The 20106-nt window shown below is 39.6% G+C and overlaps 1 protein-coding gene across 4 annotated transcripts; it reads left to right on the top strand.

The window, feature by feature from the left end:
* Positions 1-296: 296 nt before the first annotated feature.
* On the top strand, positions 297-20087 carry INTS10 (integrator complex subunit 10). 4 transcript variants are annotated; one of them, XM_058802978.1, is made up of 18 exons: positions 297-442; positions 1300-1367; positions 2053-2156; positions 3155-3294; positions 3788-3869; positions 4177-4317; positions 4731-4902; positions 5359-5528; positions 7923-8056; positions 8789-8942; positions 9618-9700; positions 10427-10579; positions 11706-11814; positions 12142-12221; positions 12677-12839; positions 13885-13978; positions 17831-17908; positions 19786-20087. In XM_058802978.1, the coding sequence occupies exons 1-18, from the start codon at positions 314-316 to the stop codon at positions 19940-19942; spliced, it is 2211 nt and encodes a 736-aa protein (XP_058658961.1). In that variant the 5' UTR covers positions 297-313; the 3' UTR covers positions 19943-20087. The 4 variants fall into 4 exon arrangements, with proteins under 4 accessions (XP_058658961.1, XP_058658960.1, XP_058658964.1 ...); XM_058802977.1 differs by having other exon boundaries at positions 8786-8942; XM_058802981.1 differs by lacking the exon at positions 17831-17908.
* Positions 20088-20106: the final 19 nt, after the last annotated feature.

The following is a 20106-nucleotide window of genomic DNA, read 5'->3' as shown; positions in this document are numbered from 1 at the left end:
GCCCAGCGGACCGGCAATCGCGGGCGCGCTCCGACAATCCGGCCACCGAGAGCAGACCGGCAATCGCGGCCCCGCTCCGACACTCCGGCCACCGAGAGCAGACCGGCAATCGCGGCCCCGCTCCGACACTCCGGCCACCGAGAGCAGACCGGCAATCGCGGCCCCACTCCGACACTCCGGCCACCGAGGGCGCTGCGGGCGGCGCGCTGCGCCAGGCTGGGGCGGAAGCGCGAGCGAGTGCAGCTCGGGGAGCGCCGTGGCGCATGCGCGCCGCCCGGCGGCCGGGGCGGAGCCAGGCCGCGCCGGGAGCAAGATGTCGGCGCAGGGGGACTGTGAGTTCCTGGTGAAGCGGGCCCGGGAGCTGGTGCCGGGGGACCTGTGGGCGGCCAAGGCCTGGCTCATCACGGCACGGAGCCTCTACCCCGCCGACTTCAACATCCAAGTGAGCGCCGCCGCTGTCGCACACGCTCGGTACCGAGGGCCGCGATGCGGCCCTGTTTGATTGACAGGCAGATCAGCCAATGGGAGCGGGGGGCGGGGTTGCTGGGTGCCGCGGTGACTTCGCGGTTAAAAAACAAAAGAAAACCCTTTACTACTACTGCTACTACTGTACTTAGTTAAAGTATCTCCCCTCATTATGGCTTCTGTGGAATCTTGGGGGCTTTGCATTGCATTTGGCTGGGTTCAAACCCTGGTCAAAGGACTCTCTGAATTCCAAGTTTTCAGTTTGTGTAAAAATTAAGCCGGGTTTTTGCCATGGAATGTTAAGGGTTGGTTTAAAGATCATCTGGTCTAACCCCAGTTCCATGGGCAGCGCCACCTTCCACTGGACTAGGTTACTCCAAGCTCCATCCAGCCTGGGCTTGAACACTTCCAGATATGGGGCACGCACGGCTTCTCCGGGCAGCCTGTTCCTGTGTCTCACCGCTCTCACACTAGAGAATTCCGTCATTATATATTATATAAAGTTCCCCTCTTTCAGTTTGTACCCATTACTACTTGTCCTAGCACTTCCTGATGAAGAGTCCTTCTCTGACTTCTCTGTTGGCCTCCTTTAGATACTAGAAGGTTGTAAGTGTTAATGATATTAAGTATATTTTCAAGAAGAATTTTATGCCTAAATTAATGTGTGATTAAATTGTCTAACGCGCCTTCTAATTTCTGCAAATGTTGCAGTCCTTTTATTTTCTATTATGCATACTGCTGTGGTAAATCGAGGGCAGTTTTTTAGAGTGGACGGACTGATGTGATTGATAAATATATTTGGGAAAGCTGATGTTGTGTTCTTGCATACTGCAGTATGAGATGTACACTATTGAGAGGAATGCTGAGAGGACAGCGTCTGCAGGCAGGCTGCTCTACGACATGTAAGTAATCAGATCTGGAACTCTGCTTTTATCCCAGGTGCTCCATTCATGGAATCAGTTTGGAAAAGACCTCTGAGATGATTGAGTCCAGGCTATGACTAAGCACCACCTTGTCGACTAGACTGTGGCACCAGGTGCCACATCCAATTTTTCCTTAAACACCTTGGGAGGGTGACTCCACCACCTCCCTGGGCAGCCCACTCCAATTGTAATTACCCTTTCTGTGAAGAAATTCCTCCTAATACCCAACCTAAACTTTCCCTGGCATCTTAAGACCATGTCCTCTTGTCCTGTCACTGGTTGCCTGGCAGAAGAGACTGACCGCACCTGGCTACAGCCTTCTGTCAGGGGCTTGTAGAGAGTGATAAGGACACTCTTGAGACTCCTTTTTTCCCAGCTAAACAACCCCAGCTCCCTCAGCCACTCCTCACAGAACTTGTGCTCCAGACCCTTCACCAGCTGCACTGCCATTCTGTGGACAGATAAATGTCAAGATTTCCAAAAATATAAACTTAAGAGTTTTTGAAAATCTGTGTGGGTAAGTTAAGCACAAAAGGTCTAATTAATTAAAAATAAACAATGAAAGGTTTTATTTTCTGTTTTGCCCAAACACATACTTTTATGGGAAGGCTTTGTCTTTGAGACAGATTTTGAGATCACTGTACATTCCTTAACTTTGTTACAGGTTTGTCAATTTTCCAGACCAACCTGCTGTGTGGAGGGAGATCAGTGTTATTACATCAGCATTAAGGAATGACTCCCAGGACAAGCAGACACAGTTTTTAAGAGGTAAAGATTGTACCCTGAAGTAATCTAAAGATGAGCCCTCTGATTATTTATCTAGTTTGACAAGTAAATGTCAGTTTTTCTAACTTTGCCAGTGGACTGCAGGGTTTTTTTCCCCTCAATTCATTCATAGCAGACTTCATTTGGTGTGTTAGGCTTAGGAAAACAAAGGAACATGACAAGCTGTTTTCCATTGCTTTGTCTCTGATATAGGTAGGCCTACTCTGCCAGAACAAGAAGCACGGAGAAGAGCGATTGAATGGGAAATAAGTGGAATGGGACTTAAATCAGAGATTGCAGAAAGCAGTGTATGGTTGTAAAAATTGAGTGAATTCTTGTTGATTTAGTGAGGGATATAAAAATGAATGGTGTCCAGAAGGGCTTGGCATTCACTGCTGGCAACCGCAGGCAATTTTGAAAGCAGGATGTACACCTGAGAAACTGTAATCTGCTGTTTGAATACATGCTTCAGAAGCTCTAAGAATATTCCAGTTATGAAAACATTTGATTTTTCATGGGATGTATTTATTTTTGAAAGCAAATGCATAAAACACATGGGAGAATATGCGAGTTTCTTTTTAGTGCCTCACTGGATGTTTAAATTGAAAAAACCCTACATTTTAGTAATGAAAGTATTAATTGTAGAAGTAGAATGTAAGTGAAAAAAGAAATAAACAGTTTTGAGAAAACATCTTGAAATGTCCAATACTGAAGTATTGGGATTTAGAGTATTCCACTTACTAGTAGTCTTACTTGTCAATTCAAGGTCCTTGCACCCAAATAAACACTATTACCGATGAATATTTATTTGGTCTTCTCTGAAAGAAACAGATTTTTTTTCAGATACGTGTGTTAAAAGCAGAAAAAGCATAAGGAAATCCCTTTTTGTTCAGCAGAGCAGGGTGATTGACTTTTATGCTTTGTCATATTTACAACTATTTGTCATATTGTCATATTTACAATTCAGACACAACAAGTTAAATGTTTTTTTTTTTTTTAAGGATTATTTGAGACTCTTCCTGGTCGGGTGCAGTGTGAAATGCTCCTGAAGGCAACAGAGCAGTGCTTTAACACATTAGAAAGGGCAGAAATGCTCCTTCTCCTTCTGCGGCGTTTCCCAGAGACCGTGGTGCAACATGGGGTAAGAGAAGAGGAACTCACAGTAATTATTAAGGATATTGGCACTCGGTTTTTTGAGGTTCTGCTGAAATGTGTTTTCCTTAATGAGAGGGTGGGTCTTTTTATTTATGTTTAATTGTAACATATAGTTCAGACTGCTGTATCTTGAGCTTACCACCAGGAAGGGATTGGGCAGGATACAAATGGAAGCGAATAAAACAATAGTTTGTTTTGTAAATGAAAGAATAACAGTCATATCTTGCATTCATTTGTCTTTGTGTGTCATTAGTGAAACAGTTTCATGCACAGTTTTTCTCTTGGTCTGGTTTTGTTATCTTCTGACATTGCTTTTTACCTGCTATTAAGTGTGGGTAGTTTAACTGTATATTGGGAGTCTGGCACATACTGTTGCCATAGAATTGTTACTGAATTACTGTTCAACCCCACTGAATTGCAGTTCAAAAAGTTTCTGAAACCACTGGTCCAGTGTTTGATTGTCACCTCTGCTCACACAGGTAGGCCTTGGAGAAACATTATTAGATGCTGAAAGTATTGAAGACCAAGAATCTCCAGTGAATTGTTTTAGAAAATTATTTGGTAAGAAAATATTAATGTTCTTGTTTTACAGTGCTACTTTGTAGTGTGGCAATGTTCTGAGGTCAGTAAACTTCTTTAATGATGCTATGATTAGAAAACTGCTTTAGTCAGAAGAGGCTCAGGCCATGTTAATCCAGGCTGGCCATATGGTACAAGTTGGTCCTGGAGCCATTCATGTGAGGTTCTTTCTGGTGTCTGGTCAACCAAAGATGAAGGCTCCCATTGCTGATTGAGAAACCTTACGTAGGAGAAATAGAGCAAAACCCCTCACAAACCTAAAGGATTTTTTGTTCGTTTTCTATTTTAGTTTGTGATGTTCTTCCTCTGATAATTAACAACCCTGATGTACGACTTCCTGCCAGCTTGTTATATAAATATCTGAATAAAGCAGCAGAATTTTATATTAATTATGTAACTAGATCTACGCAGACAGAAAGTCAATATCAAGGTAAGAATATTTTCACAAAGTCAAGCTTTCTTAGAATGTGTCTTAGTATCACTGATGTCCATAAATAAAACATGCATTGTTTTTATGTTAATGTATCCCACAGACAAGGATACCACTAATAGTAGAATTTAGTGTTTCTTAGTTCTTTGATTCCAAAATACCAAGATGGTGCTTCAGCTACTTAGTCATGATGCTCATGATGCTTCAGCATATGAGAGGTGGGACAAAATGCCCTTATCTGGCCAATCAGCTCTCTTGTAGAAAGGCAGAAATGTCTGCTGCTCCCTCTTAAACTTCTGTGTAATGAATGGTTACCCTGAAAGCTCCCACATAATTTTTACATGTTTTCTTCTTGAAAATGCATCAGTTTGTTTGATTTCTTTGTGAAGAGAAGAATGTACTGGTTTTCCTAGGTTCACAAGATTCCTCTGATATTATGTCTCCAAGCAAGCGCAGCTCTCAGAAATATGTAATAGATGGTCTCACAGAGAAATCATCCCAGATTACAGATCCTTGGGAGAGGCTGTTTAAAATACTGTCTGTGGTGGGAATGAGGTGTGAGTGGCAAATGGATAAGGGAAGAAGGTAAGAAAGCTCTACTTTGCTGGGTATTTCCCCTCATGGAGAATTTGGCTTTTTGATTCTTAATAAGAACAATTCTCATTGAAGAACAGTTTTAACACAAAAACATTTTTGGTAAGTTCACAGCACCTTTTCTTTCAAGACTGTACAATGGAAAGCAAAAATGGGGCTCTAGAAAGCACTTTCAAATTAGTCTCTAAAATCAACTTTTGATGATGTTAAAAGTCATGCGTAAGCACTATAGTGCTGTGGGTAACCTTCCCTATGTGCCACAGTAAAGAGAAGCATGGTAAATGTTTTGTGAAATTTCACTAGCATGTATTCCCAGCCTCCACTGATTTGATGCTGGGAGATATCCTCAGCAGAAACATTGAGATTTTCATACTCACTATGCATTCTTTTCTTTAGTTGCAGAGTTTGTGTAACATCCTGAATTCTTGTTCTCTCTCTTTCCCTCAGGAGTTATGGTGACATTCTGCATCGAATGAAAGATCTCTGCAGATACATCAGTAACTTTGATAGTGAAGCCCACCTTAAATACAAGAATCAAGTAGTGTATTCCACGATGTTGGTCTTCTTTAAAAATGCTTTTCAGTATGTCAGCAACATCCAGCCATCACTCTTTCAAGGTTAGTTTCTAATGTTTCAACTTCTGTAACGAGCCCTTCGTGGGTTCATTGCCAATGTCTTAAGATACTTTCTCATTAGTCTTTTGAAACTGTCATCTCACAAAACAACATTTACATTTGCTATGACTTGTCATAATTCTCCCAAACTATTAAGCTTGCCAACAGTAGTTCATAACAAATGTGTAGTGGATCAGACCAAAGATCAGTCTAGCTTAGCATTGTGGTTTCAACCTTGGCCAGCAGCAGTTGATTTATCTAGCAAGGAGAAAAGACAGACCAAATGTTATGGGAAACATCCCTAGGGTTGATTCCTACTCTTCCATGCCTACTGAGCATTGTGTTTGTTTCATTTCTCCTCTGATTTTGTTTCTTTGAAGCTGACATTTTCCTGCTTTCTTTCAGTCAAAATAAGTGAAGTTATTTTTGCACTGGAAACACACAAATTTGTAATTAAGCAAACAAAATTGAATAGGAAAAGATTTCCTGACATTCACAAGCTTACAACTTGTCTTTCTTTATATAGCTTAAGCCTAATCTTTGAGGTGTGTTTTGCACATTTCTCCTAATTAGTTACCTGTGCATTTTTCTACCCACTAACATCTGCATTTCAGACATGCTACATTACTTGGAGCACCTTGGATTGCTTTTTTTGGCATTAATTGGACTTTTCAAGGGTGGCCCAGAAGCTGAGGAAAGTTTTCTGGGTTGATGCTTTTGGGGTTTGTTTATAGCACTGTCTGCTAGAAAACAATTAAAAACTCTGTAAACTTTGATTCTAGAGCTCAGACAGAAAAACACAGTGCTGCTCTTTGTATGCCTGTGTAATTTTCAGTACTGTAAGAGAAGGTCTGCGGCCCCAGTCAAGTGTGACAGTGGATTTTCTTTTGTTTTAGGACTGGAGGTTTTGCAATAAAGACTGCGGTGTACTTCTAGTACTGGGAGGAGAATACTGGTTTGGAAAGCAAAGCACTTAGCTGGCAATAATTTAAGTCAGTATGAGTCAAAGAAAAACCCAATATTTTTTTTCTCCGGTGTTAAAACTAGGCAGCTCTTGAGGTTCTAATGGTGAAACTCTTCCAGCATCCCAGTTATGGTACTTCGCATTAATGAGAATTGGATATGAATCTTCTCTATTTTCAGTTTTCACACTTGAGATTCTGACATAGTGGAATACATGATGGTACAGGAGAGGTGATTGCAGTGTGCTGTAGGTGCAATTTCAATGGTGGAATTTATTGACCTGTATTTGTTTGGTAGAGCAAATTGGCTGTTTCTTCTAACAGGAGCTTCTGTTGTAGTAAACTCAGTACACATCACTTTTGAGTAGATGTGAAAAGCTTAATAGAAGTTTTTTTTTAATGTCAAGAGATGAAATGAATCATCTACTAAACTCTCAAATTAACTCTTTGCGGTTACAAAGAGTTACTTTACTCTTAGCCTCGTATCTTTCTGCAAATAGAAGAAATGCACAAACTGAAAATACTTGTTTGCACTAGTGTCTTACAGAGATTTCAGAAAGAGAAAACTGATTAAAGGATTCCTCTTCCCTTTACATTTCTCTTTGACTGAGCTTTGCACATCTATATGCAGCTTGATTGTGCAGGAGAAAATGGTTTTGGAAGGAAAACTGTCTCACTAGTGATCACATATCCATGTTGGTTGAATTAAGAAGTGTTGTTCCTATTTTATGTCTAGTGAAACTTAAGCACTGGAGTGTGAAATAATAGGTACCAGATCCTGCTGAATGTGACAACAGTGAAAGTAGAAATTGTTTTCTGTGTTTCAAAATGAGTATTTTCTATTTTTTGGGAGTGAAGATGAGCTCTGGCAGTCAACTAAAGGTTTAATTCTGTTTACTAAAATTGGTGGGGACAAAACTGACACTGAGTGATCCTACTGGGGAAATCTTGTCATAAAATACACAAACTTCTTTGTGGGCTGGGTGCCTGTCAGCATATTGGTTTGCTTTCTCATGAGAAATATTTTGAGAATATTGTTGTGCTTTGCCATATTTGTGGCTGTTAACTTCAGAGCCGTTTGTGCTTCAGAGTTCATCTGTTGAATAATTTTACTTATTTAAAGCAAATAATGCTTGAACAGAGAGCACCTGCTGCCTGAGTATATTTTATGCCTGCTCCAGAAGAAAGGGATTCAGAAATACTCTGAAGCTCTCAATCAGACCCTGGTGATGTCTGCTAAATGCACTCTGACTGTATAGCTGCATTGAGGAAACCACTGCTTTACCAGAATAGTTTAAGTAATTTAAGTGACTTAATTTGTTTTCTGTAGCATTATAGTCATTACTTGTGAAGGAAGAAACCCCAGCTTGCTGTAGGCATAAGACCTTTCAGATCAGTTTAGGACAATTGTGAATTAATTTATCTTTAAATCCAGGTCCAAATGCTCCCAGCCAAACTCCTCTGGTGCTTCTTGAGGATGTACCCAACATCTACGGAGATACAGATATTGATCGTAACAAACACATACACAAAAAAAGGAAACTTGCTGAAGGAAGAGAAAAAACAATGGTAACTTTTGTAGACTTTTTAATTCATAACAAGAATGGCATTGCTACTGGAATTTAAACAATTGTTTTGACATAGATGTAAAAACGATGTAAAAAACATATTTTTAGAGCTACCCTGAATTAGCTGTTTATGACCACAATTTTCAAACATTTTTTTCCTAAAGCCACCAAGAATGAAGCCATTTTTCCACCAATTGCTCTAGACACATGTTCTGCTGTGAATGCCTTAACTTAAAAGGAGTTCAGCAGAGGCACTTAAAAAAGTAGCTATAGCAGTCAGGTATTCTACAGGTAAACTAACAAAGTAATTGACTTTTCATGATTGGAACTGTCAATATATCTATTGGTTTAATGGTAGAAAATGACTATTTATAGAATTTCTCTGCTATAAAGAGAGTACAAGGATTTCCTTTGCATTATGCCACTGTAGGCTTAAATGGAGTCGTAAAGTGTGAAGTGTGTATGTACTTCAACAGATAATCTGGATGAAGCTCAGTGGTGGTAAACAGAATAAATTTGTTTGGGATACTGCTCATCACTCTGTGCCACTGAGTTCTTGGTAGCAAACCAGATGGATCTAACCTTAAAACAAGCTAAGTGAAAAATCACTTAAAGCCACTTAAACTAGGACTGTGGCACCTCTACATAACTGTTTTCTTGTGTTCAGTGGAACTCCTGAAGAAAGTATAAATTAAGAAGTTAATCTCTGTGTTTTATACTGACTTCTAAGCAGAGCTCAGATGATGAGGATCCTTCTGGGAAGGCAAGAAGTCGCCATATTACAGTAAATAAGGCTGATCTTGCAAATTCTATTGAGGTATTAGAGAGTTTCAAACTGGCAAGAGAGAGCTGGGAGCTGCTTTATTCAATGGAATCACTTGACAAAGGTAAGGTATTGCATTTAGAATTGCATAGACTTTCTGTGTAGAAATCACTTTTTTATTGTTAAAATGGAATTCCTGCCATTATGAATCCTTAAAATCGAAATTGCTTTGTGTCCTGAGTACTTCTGATAGAAGTTCCAGTAAGAAGCTCTATCAGTTGTTGCATTTCTGAATATTTTGTTGCTGTATTGCATTTCATTCTTGATGCATCTTTGCTTATTCACCCCTATTTCTCTTGAAGCAGTTGGTCAGTAGTAGGGCTGATAGTGTTCAGTGAGGATGTGCTGCTTTAGTTCATGATTAAGAACTTGTGTTTCGACTATGTCTCCCTTTCTGGTAATAACTGGTGTGATAATCTTGAAAAAAAATTCTCTCCTAAAAAGCAGGCAAACAGTACCACCTAGCTGCTTTTAGGTTTCTTGGACATGGTGAAGAGAAGCATAATCAAAAAATGAGTGTATAGGAAGAGGGTATCCTATATGTGAAGGATTTCATCCTCTTACTGTTTTGGTGCCATTTTTTAAATTCTTAAATTCAGTTTATATATATATATATATATATATATATATATATATATATATATATATATATATATATATATATTATTGATGTTTAACCCAAAGCTGTGAAATGTTTCATATTCTCTTTGGTTTTTTCTTCTCTAATCATGTAACACAGAGTTCACCAGAATTTGTTTGTCATGGAAGACTGAAACCTGGCTTTGGTTAAGAATCTTTCTTACAGACATGATCATCTACCAGGTAAAAAAAAATGCTATAAACTAGGAAAAACACCATCCTTGTGTTGCTCTTCCTTCTAGTAAATAGCAATTTACTTCTTTCTTGTAAATAGTAATTCTGATTAGCCAGTTTGACTGCTTATAGTGTCTTTTATGCCTTAAAGTAAGACTCTTCTGGGGATAGAGCTACACTGTTTGCACCACAAGCTTGATACACTGCTTTGGATGTTTCTGTCCCCATAGCTGTTGTTTGAGTCCAGCTAATTTTGGCATGTGGAAAAATATCTATGTTCTCCACAAAAATTAGGCGGACTGTGCTCATTCCAATTCCATCTACAGAAGAAAGCTTGTTCTTTATTTTTCCTTTGTGAGTCTTTTATTTTTGCTTCTACTTGTGCCTGAACAAGAGCTATTTCAAACTTTATTAATCTAAATAAAGTAATGATTAATTCAAGAATATAATTATTTGATTCAGTTACAAATATGATTTTGTAAACTGTAAATTTTTGTAAATTTTTAAAAAAGAATTTTGTTTGTCTTCTGACTGCCTTGTAAATGATTAATTCACACACAGTCTTGTACACAACTCATCACTGGAGATTATTAGTTTAGATTAAAATTTTGAAGGCTTCTTACTTGGACACACACCATTTTGAAAGCTTTCTGTAAGAGAACTTTTTCTCTATCTCTCTACTTACTGTGTAGAAAAGACCCTAGCAGTTTTTTTTTTAATATTTTTTTTTCAAAGGGGCAGTACAAAAAAGCAATTAGCAGCCTACATCACTTGGCAGCTCTTCAGGGCTCTCATTCTCCCCAGCAAATTACAGGACAAGGATCTTTAGAAAATCAGCGAGCACTAATCCAGTTAGCATCGTGCCACTTTGCCCTTGGAGAATATCGGGTACGTACAGCATTCCACACCCTGGGCCTTCAGCAGCTGGCCCTGGGCTTCCCATTTCTCTTTTCCCTTAGAATTTTCCTGGGAGCCTGCTTTCAGCAGCATATCAAACATAAGCCAGGGTCTACTGAAAAATCCATGCTTTACTGGAGAATTATACTTTGTGCCACATTAACTGACTGTCCATTAGCAACTCTTCATATATATGTGTGTAGTCTTTTTGATAGTGAAGATTTGGGGGGTTAATTATGATTTTTGGTGGCTACATGTGTTTGAGTTGTCTGTAAATGTATCCTTAATTTGAATTCCTTGATTTTACTGAATTAGTTCCTTAAACTGAAGGGGAATTCTTTTAGATACAGGCTTCATGTGGCAGGGAAAAGAAAAAGTAAAGGAACTTCTGTGATAATCTTAAAAGAGAGTTAGTTATTAGCTGACGATATGAGAGACACCAGAACAATATTGTCTGGCCTGACCTCTGAACTTGCTCTACTTTTGCAATAGATGTTTTGTTTGCAATTTTTAATATTGCAGCAGTGTGTGATGGTCTGAGGTCAGTCAGAGTCAGCACTGACAATAAAGGCTCTGTCTCTAAGGATCTACCTCATCCTGGTACTGCTGGACAAGTGCTTTTGTCCCTTCCCTTTTAATACTTTTTCACTGGAAATGTGATCATATATTCCCACAGACTCCTTGCCAGGAAATAGCATTAAAAATTCATTGAATTTCCATCATGCTGTCAGATTGCCATTTTCCTTTCTATTTTTACCATGAACAAATTAAATTTTACAAAACCTATTTTAATAATTAATTTAATAACTTAATCCTTCAAAACAAAATAATTTTGATTGCAGTTTTATTGATCTTATCCTCTTGAAATCAAGAATGCCAATACAATTTTTTCACAATTAAATTGATGTATGTAGGCTCTCAGAAGTTGTTTAGTGACAGCCAAGTCTTTTTGCTTTGCCAGACTGTACTGTGTATTAAGTCAACTCAAGTTCTGGCAAAGAATTTTGTGATTGATTTGTCCTTTTGTGGTGTCTGAAATTTTTTATCATTATTAACATATTGGAATATTTAAGAAGTTGAATTTAAATTTAGCATTATCATGTCCCTTCTTTTACAGCAAACGTGCGAAAAAGTGCTTGACCTCATGTGCTGTATTTTACTTCCAATTCAAGAAGGAGGTAAAGTACAAGAGGAGCAACCCAAAGTCAAGTCAAAATTCAGGAAAGGTATGGAGTTGCTATTACCCTAAACTCAGTGTTAGCTGAATTTTTGTATTATGAAATGGGAGGAAGTTTTTGATTTCCTCTTGGTTTTGTATTGAGATTTTCTTGCTTGTACCTTTTAAAGTGTATTGGTGGCAAAGTCCTACCACAGGAAAAGAGAAGTGAAGAAGAAAAATTTAAATGTTTCACTTCACATTTTGAATCAGTCATAATTTACATTTAAAGCTTTCCTCCCTACCTGAGATGTGGTAATTTTGGATTTGTTTTGCTCCATTTCAATTTCTTTCAACCTACCTGTTGTGAGACCCCTGAAGAACTGTTCTGTTGCAGGGTCTGATTTGAAGCTTTGGCCCTGTACCAGTAGAGCTATCATGCCTTACTGCCTTCATCTGTTGTTAGCTTGTTTCAAGGTAAGATAGCTCCTAGCTAATTGGAGCTTTCTTGTCCTTAGGGGCTAGTTTATGTATCCTGAAACTACATGGCCATATCCCAGGGCTGTGCCTCAATCCTTCTTACCTAAGTGGGTATGGGGAGAGTCTTCCTTCAGAGAGGGGAGTGGAGTTTTGAAGGAGGAGGGTTTGTTTTCTCTTTTTTTTCTCTATTTGTTTTAGTTTTGAGCAGAGAAGATAGAAGAGATCTCAGAATTTTTGTCTTTGTTCAGAGTTCTCTTATAATCAGTGGGAGAGGATTTGGTATTTTGGGGCTGGAAATTTCCAACCTACTTCAGAAGTGTATTTCATTCTGCCTTAATATATACTTTTAAAGAACTTCTGTATTTGCACAGATCTAGGTGAGATAAATCCTATATGTTTTTGAAAGCAACGTGTATTTCCTGATTGTCTGAATATAATTTTTTCCCCTGTAGCTCAGAGCTTTCACAGACAGCAGAGATGATATGGCCCTGGGCCATGTAGTTGTTCTGCTTCAGCATGAGTGGCCAAGGGGTGAGAACTTGTTCCTGAAAGCCATCAACAAAATCTGCCAGCAAGGAAACTTCCAGTATGAGAATTTTTTCAACTATGTCACAAGTATCCTTTCTCTAACCAAGAATGTCTTTCACATCCTGTGCTGTAGTGTTGAAAAAGCTGTTCGTTTCCACAGCAGCTCTTTCTCTGAAACATATTCTGTATTTATTTTCATTCCAAGAAAACCTCTTGTAGTAGGCTCAGTTCACAATGGACTGTAAATATGCCTCCTGTGCCTTGGCACTTGAGAGTACCCTTAAGTACACTGCCATGGCATTTCCACTCAGGAAAACAGCAGGAGCTCAGGCTGCTCATGCAAGTGACAGCAATCTCTTCATTAAGAAATACAGGGCATTATGTACAAAGCTGTTAACAAAAAAGACAAAGTGGTACCTGTGCTGCAGAGCTGCATGATTTTGGCTCTTGTTTGTGAAATGCTTTCTGTGGGTAACATGTTTGGATTGAGTAAGATAATGAGCTATGTCAAAGATCATGCAAAGCATGTCTGATTTATCTATTCAGCTGTCTGACATAAATTTTGATCATCGTACACACAAATTGACAGTTTCATGTTTAACCTAAACAGACACCTAGCCATGAGCCTCAGGAAGCAGTGGGGTCTAACTCCTATCTGTGACAACTGAATAAGCTGTTGTGTTAAAGGAAAGGGAAAAAAACCCACACAAAACAAGCAGCTAAATAAAGGATCAAAGTAGAAAACTAAAAAGGGTGATCATGTGCCACTGTGTTGGCCCTTGCTTCAGATGCAGCCTCAGTTTGCACTGCTTTCATAACCTGGAGTGCAGGAAAAGGAAGTGAAACCCAGGGAATTTTGAGATCAGCCTTCTTTACCTCTGACTACATACGAAGAACCAAAGAAAGAAAAGAAACTAACGGATGTGTTCTTCACTTTGAAAAGCCATTTCTCATCAGTTTGTGGAGGATTAGGAATACATGCTGTGATCTTCTTTATCACTTTTAATAATGAGGTACTTCAGTAGCTTTTTAGTTTGACTCTCCTTTCAGCAGTGTGGCTTCAGATGAGAGGCATGAGAAAGAATGTTCTCAATCATCATTTCCCTACTCAAATCTTTAACATTTTCTTCAGATATTGATATGTTGGAGGAATTTGCTTATTTAAGAACACAGGAAGGAGGGAAAATTCATCTGGAACTGCTGCCAAATCAAGCAATGTTGATCAAGTAAGGATAAAAAAGCATTTACTGTTTTCTTTGGCAAAAAAAAAAGGGAGTATGTTCTGGTTGTCTTTGCTTTCATGTTATCTTCTGGATAGTTTGTCATGTCTTTGAGCTTAAATTTAATGAGTTCAAACAAGGCTGTGATTTTCTTTTTCTGACTCCTGCTGATCTATGTATTCTTTTGGGGGGGGGTTCTTCAGCTTCAATTCCTGCTTTTACAGGACTTTATTTCTGAGTGTGGCACTTGCTTTAGAGTGATTGATATTAAAGTGATTATGGTTGTGCTCTTTCAAGTAGACACTTGCACTTTGCAGGAATTAATCAAATAATGAGGCATGAGTGCAAGGTGTTGTTACTAATTTTGCTGAAGAGTAATGCTGAGCGAGAAGCACTATTTTGCTTATTTTTGTAAACAAAATTCATGAAAGACCACTGAATGATGAAAAATTTTGGTAAAAATATAAAATAAATTACATTCCAGCTACACACCAGTAATCTTTCTGTTAGAATTAGCAGGTCATCTTATTCTGCTTAGCTTATTACAAGGTGCTGAAATAAATTAATCATTTGGATTAACTTCCTAGGTGTTTTTACTTGTTCAGTCTTGACTCATAACTATCTGCTGCAGGGTTTTAGTGGCATAATGTTTTGGAGTATTCTGGTTGTTTATGAGAACTTGTAGTATTTTGCTTCCTAAAAGGGGGACTGCTTAAAGTTTGTTGAAATTCCACTTAGGGAATTGTATTCTGGCTATTCACTAACCAGAAATAGGCTGAAGTTTTCAAAATGGGAGCCTAACATCAGACAATGGGATCCAAATTTTAACTAGTAAATAGATTTTCCAGAGATCTAGGTAACCAAAACAAAAGTGAGATACTAGGTATAATTAAAGGAAAAGTAGAAATTCAAATGTTTAATTATGTGATGGAGAATTTTCTTTTTTAAGCTCTAGGTTTTCAAACTCTTCCCCTTGCCATATCTTAGTGCTTGTAACCAGCTGTATGAAACAAGCTTCAGGGCATGCTGCACCACATAGGGTGTTAAGTGATAAGCTGTGCCAGCAAGAGGGCTTAGCACTGAGGACTCCATCTGGTAACTTTTACCTGCTGTCTCCGTTTCATTGCAGTGGGTCAGTGCTGTTTCTCTTGGCTCCGTTTGATTGGCGTGGCCACAGTTACTGTCTGTTCTGACCCCCTCGGTCAGGAAGGAGGTGGGGAGAAGTGTTTCTAGCAGGACAGAATCTCTCTTTGACCTCCTTTTGATCTGTGATGTTTCCTCAGTGATGGAAAGGCTTGTAGAACAGAAGTCCATTTCTTTGTGCTCACTGAACCAGAACAGTCAAGTATCCTGTCCAGCTGGACAAGCTGTGTACAGTGTTTCATGTGGCTGTGTAGGGCTGGAAGCACTTCACCAGAGAGCCCATGGAAGGGATAGCTGAGGCCATAAGTCACTGGTCAGAGATGATGTTTCCTCCCCTGGTACTGCAGGTGTTTTTTAGCTAGACTGGCTGTGAGGCCCAGGGCTGATGTCACCCACCAGTGTTGACCTGGTTAGCTCACAGCCTCCCCCAGCTGGGGTTTTGCTAAAGTGTGCCACTCTAGCCCTGTTTCCTGGGACAGTGGTTGGTAGGCTCAGTATCTGCAGACTTCTTATATCTTTCAAAACTATCACCAGTTCTGGTTGGATTAGCTGCTGCACCATCCTCCCATGAATTAGCAGGGACAGCTCAGATGCTGTTCATTCATGCTCAGAAAGACTCTGAGTTCAACACAACAGGCCAAAGATAAAGCAGTTGTTCCTTTGTCTGATCTTTTCTCAGCATAAATGTAGTAATCCTGCATCTTAATGGATGGGAAATGTATTGCAGATATTATATGTCTTTTATAAGGACTACTTTTTGATGACTTACAGGGCATTTACAGGTGAATTCCTCATTCTTCTTCCAGTACTTTTTTCTAAGTACTTTATACTTCATAGGAAATTATATTCATTTTTCTGAAGTCAGTACAGCAAACTATAGTGTGCTTTTACAAAAGATGAAGTAAGATCTTGGTAGTCTGCAGACTTATAATGAGGTTCTGCAAAATATTTCCCTTTGCTTGCATCCACTGTGGGAATGAGAAGGTCCATGGTTTGGGTTTTAACTGGTGATACAGCCAGCTCATTCTCTTTGTGGTGTTAACAAGATTTGTTTTATGAGCTTTGAATCCAGCACCATTAAGGGCTTTTGAACTCCCGTCTAGAAAAGCCAAGTTTCACAGTTTATCTGATATTCATGTCAGTAGGGGCAGTTAGCTGGTGAGGCTAAAGAGGAAAAGAGCAATATGCAGGAAATTGCTGCTTAATATCTTGCTCCTGTTTTTGATAAATCTTTCTCTAATTAATCTAATCATAGCCCACCTAATGGTATAAACTTGATTGGAAAGCTATGTCCTTCCTTTTACTTATATTCCCATCACATCTCTCCTTGGGGACTGAGGAAGTTGCTTTGAAGTGAAACAAAGTATCTTGAAAGTGTAATTTTTACTCTCTGCACATGGGTATGCTGCAGATCTGACTGCAGATCTTGCAAACAGTAGTGAAGACACAATTGCACAAAATTCTTTTTGCAAACATCTGCCACTCTGGGACCAATAACATCTTGCTGGTCCTTTGTATTTTCTGTTTCCCATATCCATTTTTGCAAATACTGAACTTACTCATGCCAAGAATTCTTGAAAAATTATCTCATTTGATGGAATAATTTTTGTGGCTATTTTATTTCAGGTTATTGTAGCTGTATTAGAGTGTTAAATGTCTCATCTTTATTTGACTTCTATAAGCTCTGTATCTATCAATAAACCAGAGATGCTAACCCAAATGCCCACCTATGAGATCTGAACGTAGGCACGTAACTCAGAATTACAGGAATCTAAGTGTGAGTTTTGCTTCTCTGCTCCCTTCATAGCATCTCTGGGGGTGAATGGTGCACTCTCTACTACTTAAGGTTTAGGTGACATAAGAGACTTAGATTAAGAAGCTAAATCTCTCTCCTATATACCAAAGTTCTCTTTTTTCTTCTCCTTAAGTGGAGTATTACTCTAGACTGAACCTGTTATTATCTTGTTCTAGATAGCACACAGAGATAGAAGTTTAATTTCCTGGAGAAGACAGACAGTCTTTCAGCTGAGACAGCTTTTGGTGGTTAGTTCCTGTAGCCCTGGTCATAAATAGGAGGTTGCTCTGAGCGGGCATTTGTGCTCTGGCATTGTACCATGTTCTAAGAACTGTTTTTATATGCAGTTAGAATTTGTAAAGGTGGAACAGTCCATCTGTGGGCTAATGAAAAGATACTTGGGCAACCTTTAACAAATACCACCATGTACTCAACCTGGCCGATACCCGCTGTGCATGCGCCCGGCTTGGGCTCAGCAGCCAATCCCTTGGCCCCAAGCTCTGGGCTCTCCCAGTTTGCTGGCATGCTCTTGCCAGTACTGAAGGGAAGCTGTGGTATCTGCAGTGCTCCTCTGATTAAATCTTTTCTGACTGACATGCTTCCTTGGAAGAGCTGTGACAGTTCATCGTAGTACAACTGTGTATTGGTTTTGCACCTGCTGCTGTCCTTTCTCCTGGTGTAACTGTCCAAAAACATGTGTATATATTTAGACCACAGCTGTAGAACAGCCTTGCAATGAAGTCTGGAGATATTTGCATGTTTGATGCTGTTAGTCCTGCACCCCTTTGGCTGCTCGGTGGTCATACTGCTGTGTGAGCTCACCCTAGTTTTCTGTTACTCCTTTTTTGGAGAGTTGTTTTGCACCAGAGGGGGAGTTGGTGTGTGGGTGTTTGAATGCTGCTATTTGCTGTTTTTTAAAGGACCTCTAGCCCTCCCATGGGGTTACTGCAGCAGGAATTCATACCTGTGCTACAGCCCAGCATACAGACTGCTGACAGGTACCAAGTGGAAAAACCCTGCTCATAGTGTGCTGTGTTTTGTCAACATGTTTTACTGCCCATGATTTTCAGCAATTTGTTACTCAATATTTATCTTTTCTTTTTATTTCTTCATTTGTGCCTACATTGCCTGGCAAACCATGTTGTTCTATAATAACATTTATTTTTCTTTTTCCCATAAGTTGCCAGTATCCGTGTCCTTTCAATTTAGTAATCGCTATTGAATTTAAACAATAATGTAGAAATCCTCAAAAGTTTTACTGACGTTCCATCATATATTAGCAAGAGCATAACCCTTTATTTTCAAGATACTGGTTCCTGGATCCATTTGAGGCAACTTTTCTTCATTTAGGTTGTTCTGAATTCTGTTTTGTGTTTTCCAGCTGTAATATAACTCATCCTCCAAAGTGCTGCCGGCTTGCTCAGTAGCTGTAGGTTGCATATTCTCCTTTAGGTTGTAACTGACCATAGCACCCAGCTGCCAGCAATGTTGAAGACAATAAAGACTGAAAACAGGACTTATCCCATAGCCTCTGAATATATTGTAATGTCTTCAGTTTAGGTTTGCTTCACTTAGCATAGCTCACAAGGAATTGCCCAGTAGGCTTTGCCTTTTCCATGTGTTGCAAAGGTCTCTACTGTTTTGGCAGAGAAGTCTCTTCTCAAATGCCAGACTTACATGAAAGTTTTGTGGTATTGTTGGTGAGGGTAATTCTGAGATGTTTCCCTTCCTTGTTCCCAGCATCTCTGGATGGGCACAGATGCCCTCACCCTTTATTTTTTGTTTTCTTTCTGTCTTTCAGTGGGCTTGCTGGGTTCGGACCAGCTATTCCCTTCTTACCCATGATTCAGGACTCATCTCAGCATTAGCATTATGCTTTTCTCTCTAAATTAATTTATGTTGATTCCTTTAGTAGTGTTAAGGTTCTCATTTCAGGGCATGTCTTTTTCTCCCCTTCCCAAGCAGGGCTTGCAGGTAGATGTTACAAAGTCTTGATCTTACTTACCCAATTCTGGACCAGTGCAAGTAAAGTGCTTTGGTGCTGCAGAACATTGTTTTAAGGACAAGATTTAGGTGTTGAGGCCAGCATGAGGACAAAGAACTGTTCATAAAAATGGCCTTTAACAGAGCAATATCCCATAAGTTTCCCCAGCCAGCACTGCTTTAGCTTGCTCAGGAGCTGGACCTTTGTTCTGTTTGAAAATAAGTCCTGAACTTGTGCTCAGAATAAATGTAACCCCTTGCCTGGTGTCTAGTATCTTCATAAGAGCTGGCTTCTACGGATGCAGCCTGTCATGATTTGGGTTTTGTGAAGTGCTCACTGTGCCCTTCACTAGCCACAGCATTATCAGTGCCCACAGGGTTGTAAAGCTCCTTCCTGCACTTTGATATTGATAGAAGATGCCCTCTGCTCTTTATGGTGGCACCTGTGCTCCAGAGAAAGCAAGTTCATCTTTTCACTCTTCTTTCAACCCCAACCATTTATAGAGGTGATTACAGGGAAGAAGTGGCCTAGGCAGCAAAGGTAGAGAGGGAAAAAAATTCCTTTCCCCAAGCAGGGAGAACTCTTTACTTGCTGGGTTAAGAGAATAGATTTTCCTGTTATCCAGAAGATTGGCATTATTTCCCCCTTCAGCAGTCATAGTCAAAGCAGTGAGAACATAGATTTTTTTGCAGCTTCTGTTGAAAGACTTGTAACCTACTAAACATGATTTTTAAAAAATAGCATAGCTCAGGCTCTTTGACTCTCATTAAATAAACTCAGCTATGGACCATAAATATATAGTAGGTGACACACAGTACCTTTTAAAAGCCTGTAGTTCACTAGATAACCATGATTTGATGTTGTCTGTCTCTCTTTCCTCCACGGCTTAAGGCACCACACAGTTACCCGGGGTATAACGAAAGGAGTGAAGGAGGATTTCCGCCTGGCCATGGAGCGCCAGGTCTCGCGCTGTGGGGAAAATCTCATGGTGGTCTTGCACAGGTTCTGCATTAATGAGAAAATACTGCTGCTGCAGACTCTTGCTTGAACGGACTGGAACCTGATGAGGGGTCTTTTATGGAGAGAGGGGAAGGCTCTTTGTATGAACAAGCAGCATAGCAGTGGAAAATCTCTTGTTCAGAGGGTCAAGAAGTTCCCTGTAAGTTACAGGTTCTGCACCGCTTGATTTCTTACGTGAGTAGATCAAACTTT

The sequence above is a fragment of the Ammospiza caudacuta genome, chromosome 4 (assembly GCF_027887145.1).
Source record: "Ammospiza caudacuta isolate bAmmCau1 chromosome 4, bAmmCau1.pri, whole genome shotgun sequence".
NCBI classification, from domain to species: domain Eukaryota; kingdom Metazoa; phylum Chordata; class Aves; order Passeriformes; family Passerellidae; genus Ammospiza; species Ammospiza caudacuta.
Note: the sequence above shows the minus strand (reverse complement) of the source record. Positions and strands in the feature narration are given on the sequence as shown.

What these genes read in the sequence shown, in the direction of transcription:
- INTS10 (XM_058802977.1), top strand. Translation starts at nt 314, where the DNA reads ATGTCGGCGCAGGGGGACTGTGAGTTCCTGGTGAAGCGGGCCCGGGAG. An exon ending in CCGCCGACTTCAACATCCAA is followed by an intron (nt 443 to 1,299) that starts GTGAGCGCCGCC and finishes TGCATACTGCAG; the next exon opens with TATGAGATGTACACTATTGA. An exon ending in CAAGTCAAAATTCAGGAAAG is followed by an intron (nt 11,815 to 12,141) that starts GTATGGAGTTGC and finishes GTTCTGTTGCAG; the next exon opens with GGTCTGATTTGAAGCTTTGG.